Source organism: Nestor notabilis, unplaced genomic scaffold, assembly GCF_000696875.1.
Source record: "Nestor notabilis isolate BGI_N333 unplaced genomic scaffold, ASM69687v1 scaffold3454, whole genome shotgun sequence".
In the NCBI taxonomy this organism is placed as follows: domain Eukaryota; kingdom Metazoa; phylum Chordata; class Aves; order Psittaciformes; family Psittacidae; genus Nestor; species Nestor notabilis.
In genome coordinates, this window is record NW_009926747.1 from 8885 (window position 1) to 18675 (window position 9791).

The 9791-nt window shown below is 39.7% G+C and overlaps 1 protein-coding gene across 1 annotated transcript in view; it reads right to left on the bottom strand.

Annotated features, from left to right (window-relative positions):
* Positions 1-265: 265 nt before the first annotated feature.
* SLC2A13 (solute carrier family 2 (facilitated glucose transporter), member 13) overlaps positions 266-9791 on the bottom strand; it is a 121630-nt gene continuing 112104 nt past the window's right edge. The window contains exons 8-10 of the mRNA XM_010013702.1: positions 1872-1993; positions 1585-1737; positions 266-492 (exon numbers count right to left, since the gene is read on the bottom strand). Coding sequence (XP_010012004.1) covers positions 266-492; positions 1585-1737; positions 1872-1993 — 502 coding nt within the window. The remainder of the gene's footprint in view (positions 493-1584; positions 1738-1871; positions 1994-9791) is intronic.

A 9791-nucleotide genomic window follows, 5' to 3' on the forward strand; every position in this document is an offset into this window, starting at 1 on the left:
ACCTCAGGATGGCGCAGTGTTGTACACACGTGGTGAATTCACGGAATTGTGGAATTCAGTCTCTTTTGGAAGCCATTGCTTTTAGTTATCAAGAAAACACTAGCATTTTGAATTTCCTCCCAAATGGAGCATTTTTGAACATGAAGGCATTTTTAACTAGACAGTAGAAAAGAGAACCAGACCAGAAGCAGGGCAGTGAGGTCATCAGAGAGCTGCTTTTCCCCCAGAAGGCTTTTAAATGATTAAATACACCAGCAGCTGAAAATTATTCCACATCAGAAGCATCATTGTCAGAAAGATGGTAATTACTTCCCTTCACCCGAATATATTCGATATACCTCCCTTCATCAGAATCCGACATACCACATGTACATAGCCTGTTTTCAAACAAAGACTCAATTTCCTCTAGTTTTTTCCCCTTAGTCTCAGGAAGGCAGCCATAGATGAAAACCAGTCCCAAGGCAGCAAACCCTGCGTAGAGGAAGAAGGCTCCTGCAATGTAAAACAGTATGCACAGTCAGTTAAGAAGTTCCCATCCCTTCTCTGCTCCAGAGCAGAGCGAGCAGCAGGAGCAGCAGAAGCAGCAGGCTGCAGATATCAAATGAGTGCATAAAAGCAAAGCTTAGAGTGGCCTTACTGGATCGTTCCATAACAGAGTACATTAACAAAAGCAATTTTATTTCACATGGAACATACACCCTTTCTGGGCAAGTCATTCTGCTGTTAAAATAAACAGCAATTAAACAACTACATACCAAGTCAAGAGCTTAGTTTATATTAAAAGTGAAGGACACACTCAGACAACCCCCTAAAATGAGAAACTTCAGGAAAAAAGAAATAGTCAGGATTAAAATAATGCTTGTGAGTCTTACATTTAATTGTTATTTAAAACTCCTCAGCAGAGACAATTAGCGCTGAGAAGGAGCTTGTTCCCACCCACAAACCACCATACCTAGGGGGGCAGACAATGTACTAAAGGACCAACAAACATTTATCTGTCATGTGTTTCTAGACTGATGACTCAAAAGAATGACAAGTAGAGCTGCAAGGCTCTGTACTAGCAACGATGTGAAGGTCACAGCAACTCCCTAGCAATTTAATGTAATTTAAATGACTTGTACTGGAGTGGCTGAGCAGTAATCTGCCAAACTCTCCGCAGGCTGCAGCAGACAAGACTTAATCAAAAGCTGGGAGTGAGGTGGTAGCATCTTATACAGGTATTTCTGCAAGGACGATCTGATACTGACCTTGGATACCATAATAAACTGGAAAACTGCACATGCTGTCTCCTTAAGTGGGAATCAGCATGTTTCACTAGGTCTAAAGTAGGTTTTGTTCCAGCTTCCCAGTTTCAATCAACTGTCTAGGTTTCCAGTTCAGGAAAGAAATGTTTCTCATGAAAGCTGGACTAAACTCTATGACCCAGGAAGATCATATCTTTAGTAAGACGTATCTCTAGTCTTACTAAACCATGGTGGGTTGAGAACACTGCATTTCACAGCAAAACCAACTGAGCAACCCAGAATGAGCAGAAAATCTATGTGCCAATGGTAGTACTGCATGCACAGACTCAGTGTTTCTTACCATAGTATGTCAGATATTCAGCTGTATGCAGAAATGTCAGTGACACAAGCACATTGAAAACCCAGTTGACTCCAGAGGAACACGCATTTCCTGTACTCCTAGCCCAAAGTGGGTAAATTTCAGAATTGACAGTCCAGGGCATAGGACCCATCCCTGAGAATTAGGAAAAAAGGAAAAATCTCAGTTGAATGGCTGGACTTAAAAGTGAATTTATCATGTAGCCTCACCATGCGACATTCTACCTTTACATTTTTTTAACTTATATGTGAAAACGAACATTTACTTACCAGGTGCAAAGAAAACCAAGTACAAAATAAGGCCCAGAAGTGCTGTCCAAGAGTATGGAGTGGGGCAGAAATTGTATGCCCAAAACAAATCTTCCTTTTTAAATACTGTTTCATTTGAACACCTGAAAAATAACAAAAAATCTTCATATTAAATAATTTTCAAGGAAATAGATGACTTCTTAATATAAATATGGCTAGTAATGGAATCATAGAATCACAGAACGGTTTGGGTTGGAAAGGACCTTAAGATCACCTAGTTTCACCCTCCTGCCATGGGCAGGGACACCTCACACTAGCACATGTCGCACAAGGCTCTGTTCAGCCTGGCCTTGAACACCACCAGGGATGGAGCATTCACAACTTCCTTGGGCAACCCATTCCAGTGCCTCACCACCCTCACTGTGAAGAACTTCTTCCTTATATCTAATCTAAACTTCCCCTGTTTAAGTTTAAACCCATTATCCGTTGTCTTCTGAAAAGCTGACTAATATACAATCAAGATGAAAAACGTAATCCCTGTTAATTTATCAGGATCTTTGAGCCAAGACCAACATTCGGAAACGTGCTTTTTCCCAAGCCTGGTCTTTGGAAGTGTAACCAGCAGAACATTCCTGAATTTAAACACTTGCCTTTTATCTACAGATCTCCTTCAAGTGACTAGTCTTTACTATACAAGTGATCATAGCAAAGCTAAGACCATTCACATGAATATCACACAAAGCAAAAAGAGCTGCAGCAGCAGGACTTTGAGCTAAAAATGCTTCATGCAAGGATTTAAGGTCAAATAGAAGTTAGCCCTTACATCATCGATGAACTAACTATATGCTGCACACTTTGGGTGTAATCAGTAATGCCTATGGAGTGTGCCAAGGTCAAGTGAAGTTATAAGGAGAAGAGGCATATGCTTTCTTTTCTACACAGTGAAACAATTTAGAAGAAGGAGCATTTCTAATTAGACAGTAAAAATAAGAACAGTAAAAATAAGAATCAGACCAGAGCTGAGAAGAACCAAGCCTGAGCTACTGAAACAAAAGGTGTCTCTATTTCCAAGGACTTTGTGGAAATTAAATATTTTGAGGAATAGGTGTAAACCAGGTATTTCAGTTTGACTGCCAACAATATAATATATTTTAAAGGAATACTGGCAACTTTTTTTTCTTTTTCTTTTCTTAAATTAGCATTTGTTTAAAGGGACCACAAGTCATAACTGTAACTAGAGAAACTTCTCAGCTGCAACCACATCAACTGCAGACACCACCCTCCAATATGCAAACAATGTTATTTACTTGAAAAGAAGAACTCAGAGAGATGAACATCTGTCTGGGTTATGATTTACAGGCCAATTGAGAACTTATGTGAAGGATATAACCCTCTTGACAGTAGGAAAACCAGAATGAAGATGCCTCTGAGTGACAGCTTGGCAACAAGAGGTGAGACTGTGGAGTAACAGACACTCTGATATGTTTCAGAGGAGCTACCACCATTGCAGCTGACTTTCAAAAGCAAATTCAAAGAATCCACTTCTCTAACTGTTCTGTAAGAAACAGCCAGCCAGCCCCAGGTTGAACAGGAATATGCTAAGCACTGATGTCCAACCTACCACCAGAAATCTTCCTTATGTTGGCATGGACGTACCAGCAGGACAACATTTAAAGCAGGCTATCACTGTGAAGTCCCAAACCCAATTTCAGGACAGCTGGAAATCCAAAGTTCAAATACACTTAAAACAGAGAGGTTAACTCAACAAATACTGGAAAAACACACACCAAACCCCAGCCAAACCCTAATGCTGCCTTGATGGCAGTAAGCTGTAAGATTTGCAGTTCCACCTTGCACTTGAGCAGCAACTGACTGAATGGAGCCAGCACTCTGGAGAAATGATGATCCCCTTGATGTGTTGCTGGCAAACAGCCAGTGCCAGTGTGCACCCTTCCACCCTACTGCAGCCCTGCCTTGCCAAGCTGCCCTAGAAGGCCCATGTCACCCAGTGCACACAGATTTGCTTTCAGTCTGGAGGTGAAAAACACACAGAAGCCAGGCCTGTCTATGAACATCCCTCTCAAAGATACATTCCTCACGCCCACACACAGCCATCTCCTGGCCTCAGCTGCTGCCTGGCCACTGGAGCATCCATCAGACTAAGACACTAGCAGCTTCCATGAAAGACCTTTTTCACCTTTTCTCAGCCAAAAGTACTTCTGCCATCTTGCCACTTCATCTTGCTTCTAAGCATCCCCCCAGGTTCCTCTTTCTGTTACTTTGCTCTATAATAGCTCAGCTCATTATCTCTTTCTTTGTTGAGTGCTAGACACGGATCATTCCTTGTTAGTGTGCACCCTGATTCTTCCCTACCACCCTACATACTCCTCACTGTGTATTCAAACCATGTTTGAACTGTGCGCCAGGTCTAAGATGTATAGAAGACTGAACTGTGCTGGAGAACCATCCATATGTTTCAAACAGAAGTTCCTTACATGTTAAGGAAATGATGTTCGAAAGATTATTTACTGTACACTTGGTGACCCTGTTGCCACCTTCTGCTCAGCCCTGCATAGCTGCCTGCTCTGCACCTGCACCACTACCAGATTGCAGGATTGCTCAAGTTTCACACCATTTTCACAACATCAATTTCCCTTCTATCGCTGTTATTCTAATTTCATTTGCAGGTGTTTGGTAATGAATACACACTGATTAGCATTTTAAAACATCTTGATGCTGAGACTGGTTCCTCCATCCTGCCCAGCCAGTTTGGCAGCTCTTTAGAGCTGCCTTATGCTTTCTCTCAAATGCTACTGTAAACAATGATGTACTTAGTTTATTATCTTGCATCTATCTCCACCAGTGCAAACCAACCTGCTGATTCATACAGACACAACCATTGAGAGGTCTGGATGTTTCCTTCCCTACCATGTTTCCCCAGATGCATCCTACTTTGACAGAGTGGAACACAAACGATAAAAGGGAAAAAAAGATGTCCCCAAAGCCTCCTATGGCTGAAGCCACACATCTATCCTCTGCTGTCTGCCCATAACCAAGAGGAAATTCTATTGCAAGAAAGCAGATTCAGTGCACTGAAACAGGAAAAATAGCACTTGAGACTAGATTTAACAGGAACTTCGTAGTAATTAACTGTGCTTTGCTTACGCTTCCACAGTTAACCAGCATGGTACACAGAATAAAAGCAAAGACATTTGCATTTGCTGGCATCTTGCAGTGCTGGGTATGTTCAAAAATAACACTCCTCCAAGGCTGGGGATTTGTTCAAGCTCTTTTACACTGTGCTAATTCTACTGCTATACTATTTCTACAAGATCTATTATTTTGCTGAATAGTATATTAATAATTACTGAGTAATGTACTATCAGATAAAATTCTGAATTTTGTCCTGTGTGAAGGGATCATTTATGATGGAAAGTGGACAAACAGCTACACAAGCTGAAACGCCCAGAGGAAAATGCCCTTTAAAGAGCTTACAAGTGAAATGATGCAGTCAGGTATCAGTGCAAAGAGAATGTAAATACCAATATGCTGAGTAATAGTCATATCAGTATAAACAGTGAAGACACACCACCTCATTTCCTCTGAAATTACTGCCAAAGTGAAAACATGATAGTGATACATTGAAAATCTTTGCCGTGAATTTCTTTCACCATGTATTCTCCACAGAAAATTTAAGATGAACATCTGTTCTCATTAGTGAGCACCTGACCTTCCCACAACTGATGCAAACAATTCAACCGACTGGAGATAAATCAGAACAGCAGTAGATTTCTAAATTACAGGAATTATATGCTTGGTTTCATAATCACAGAATCCACGCTTTATCAGATATGGTCTTTAGTTCAGAAGATCTAAAGCTTTGCTCCCCACCTCATTAAATTACCTTCATATGGCACATAAAAGAAAGTAAGAGAAGAAGAGCTGCTGTAGGTCATCTAAAAATGTTATTGCTAATAACAAGAAGATGAAATAGGATAAGATCATTTCCTTTATCTTCAATCTAAATTTTCCTAATACTTGAGACAATTTGGCTGTAGAATAAGTCTCAAGTACAACACTGAAAACCACAGAGAAGGAAATGGCTAGTAGCACCAGCAAGTGAGCACAGCACAAGACAGAGACCAAGTTGATTTTCTTCTCAAATTTCCATTAATTTTTGCTTTGCTGTAGAGTGAGGACTGTGTAGCTTTCATGGGAATTAAATGTTTCATTCTGAACAGTTCATATATCTTTAATGTGAAAGCTGCTGACTTCTCATTGTCTTTTAAGCCCTTCAGAAGCATCTTAAATGGATTTAGATCAAAAGTCTTAAAAGGTCAAAATTCAAATCAAATTGGGCTAAGGAAATAAATTATTTCTAAAGAAAATCACTAATGTCATCATTCATCTCCTTAAAATGCTTGTTAGAACAGGCGTATTTCAAAATTACACATTTTGGTCCGAGATAAAATTTAATATTGGGCGCTGATGGTACAGAAAGATTTTAGACCTAATTCAGTTTCCCCAACCCCCCATTTCTTTGTTGTAACAAGAGGAAAACCGTTTAAGGACTGCTCCTGTGCTAGATTTTTGTGTCTGGGCTATCAAGATGATGATAAACTACAATTTATTAACTTAGTCTCCAGCGTAACACAAATATATTGGATTTTAAAAAATCCCCTTTAAAGAGATTTTTAGTCTCCTTTGCGGAGTGCTGACTTTTACATCATGCCAATCCAACTTAACAATATAAATTTATGCCAAGCCTATTGACTCATCTTTTCATCTGAAGCCTGGTCATTGAAAGGACGGAGGACCAAACAGACGTAATTCAGAGTTGCTGCTGTTTGGATTGAGGACGGCTTTTGCGGAAGATGCTTGGGAACAACTAAGATTATTTATCCACAAGCAATTACTAATCCTGTGGAACAATCTGGGCCTTGACATTTGGGTTAGTTCACACAACTTCAAGCCCCTCTTTTTCTTTTTCTGCTATTTAGTTGTTTGAAAAGACCCCTAACTATCTTTAAATTACTTATGGGTCAGAATTTAGCAAGGTACCAGATTAACCCTGTAACAATTTTGTGATACACATGCAACGAAGGAGAACTTTGGAAAACACCTCTATCCTGTGCATCAAGTGGCTTCTCTAATCCACCCATATGCATTCAAAATTATTTACATTAGCACAACCCATAGAAAACAGTGAAAAAGTAAGGTAGTTTCACTATAACTTGGTATATTCTGATATAAAGAAAGAATTTCTGCTCCATTCATTGCTTAATTTTTATACATACATATGGCAAGATGCTATCAGAAGTATCGAGCAAAGCATAACTCTTTCCTGAAGGCAAACAGATTAATTTAAACTTGACTAATGTCTGAATCAATACTTCTTAAGCTTTCTCACAGTTCCATAGTTACTGGCTTCTGTGCCTCACATAAGATGTGCTGTAGCTTCACGCCTCTCTGGAGAAGTTTGCATCTACTGCTTTGACTTCGTGGTTTACACAGAGAAACAACTCATCCATTAAACCAGATGTTGCTAAAAATATGCAGATGAAGCTTCTTACACCAGATGATGGCAATTGAAAAAAACAGAAAAGAACAAACAGATGCAGCCTTGAAAAAATATATCCATAAAATTTCATGGTATTCAGCTAGACATTGCTTAACCTTCACTACATAAAAATACCAGCGTGTTCTGGGACGCTTATTGAAGCCTTTTGCTATAAGAGGCAAAGACTTTTTAGAATACTAGCACACACTTCAAAAACTTGGAAAAATACTTTAGTTCACATCAAGAAAGCAAATTGCACCTCAGCAGATTGCTGATGCATTTGCACATGACTGAAAAACAGTCTTTATCATGCTGAGGCCCCCTGCTATAGGATTTATCCATTATACCTATAGAGCTGTGGGTGACATCCTGCTCAAAGAACAGAAACTAGGGCACTTTAATGGATAACAGCTATAGTAACTGCTGCTGTTCATGATATTTCAAAAAACCACTTAAACTAAAGAGACAAAGCCAGTCCCTGTGTCTATGCAATGTTTTCCACACCAAGGAAGTTTAGTAGCAGCTACTAAGGCTAGAACAATACAAACAGGAAAATTATTTTCCTCAAACTGAATGACTGGCACTTTGTCCTCCGCATCGGGGAAATAAAAGCACACATTCAAACATAAATTAAAAAAAGAAAGAAAAAACCCCCAAAAAAACAAGAAACCAGAAGCACGCTTGATTTGCCTATCGCAGAGCTGGAGAGTTTAGAGATGCCTTCTTAATTGTGTGCTGTAGGGCAAGAACTGGATTTCTAATAAGGTTTTACATTTCAATCATAATTACTTACAGATCTGCTTGGAGGCAGCATGTAACATATACAAAAATGACTGTCAACTATTCACATGAAGCATCCTTTCCCTTACTGGCTGTTATATTCTGATCCCTCTCTTACTTTCTTTCTTACAAAAGAAACAGACTCTACAGACTGCTAAAATCAGTCACAGGGAATATTTCACTATAGTTCATACACACTATTAAATTAAAACATTACTTAATATTTCATTTACCCAAGCAGAAGACCTTACTGAAATAATACCTTAGAAATACCTGTCTCTAAGACATTACTGCCTTCTGCCATGCTTGGATGGGTGTACTCTTTGCTGGGTAAAAAACTGGCCAAGCCCAAAGAGTGGTAGCGAATGGAGTCAAATCCAGTTGGCAGCTGGTCACAAGTGGTGTTCCCCAGGACTCAGTATTGGGGCCAGTTCTGTTCAGTATCTTTCTCAAGGATCTGGATGAGGGGATCGAGTGCACCCTTAGTATGTTTGCAGACAGCACCAACCTAAATCATTCTATGATTCTAGTTTTTAGTCATGTCAGAATGCATACCTGCATGAGACATAGCATGCTGTTCTGATTGTACCTGTTCTCAGCTACCTGGTCACAGATGAACATAATCTTTTCTACATTATTATTTAGCTCAAAATCTTTAGAGTTTGAATTCAAACACTTGCATTTTCCCAAGCTGAGAAATTTCAGCTTTGCAACTGCATCTGAATTTGTCCAATAAATAGCGTGCTGGAGCTGTTATTCAATCTGAATAAACTGAGCAATAGACTACCAAATGATAGAAAACAGGAGCAATTTTTCCTCACGAAAAATAGTTCTCCAATATTAATCACATCAAAAGGGTTCTTAACTGTTCGCCATTCTGGATGTTTCAGTGTTTTTGTAACCACACATTAGTGAATTGTGAAGGGTGGACAACACAGTTGATGTGTCTCTTGCCAGAGGAAGAAGCTTGGATGTCTGACAGTGCCAGTTAGGACATTCAATAGCTGCGGGTTTGTTCAAGCAGCTTTCCTGTGATTAGATAACTCTAATCTCCTGATGAAAGATGTTCAGTTTTAGATTGGTTTCTCCTTCATATCACCATATCCTATTCCTGTCCCCTCCAAGGTCAGCCTGTTGCTCCATTAGACTTCTTTTATCCTATACTGGTGCTGTCCAAGTCCTGCTGGCCACCTCCATGCCACTGGCTACAACTTCCTACTCCACTGTCATACCACAAGTGTTTCAGGCTTCATTTTATCATCATATCTAACAGGAGGAGACAGAGACAAATCTCTGCTACTACCAGAAGACTGTCCGACAAGCTTCTCCCATCCTCTTTCATGCTCTCCTTACCTTAAGGAACAGACTTAAACCAGGAAAATGCAGAATTATGTTTATACCTAGTGTTAATACCCAACCATCTGAGATTTCACAATAGCTGACAGCATCAGTTGGTACACATGTACACCAGTCCCAGCTACAGCACACTTGAAAACTGGGAGCAGAAATAAGCAAGTACCTTTTTCATTACAGGACATACAATTATCTTAATCCCACTATACACAGAATGAATAATTTTTCTTCCTAACATGTCTCTTACT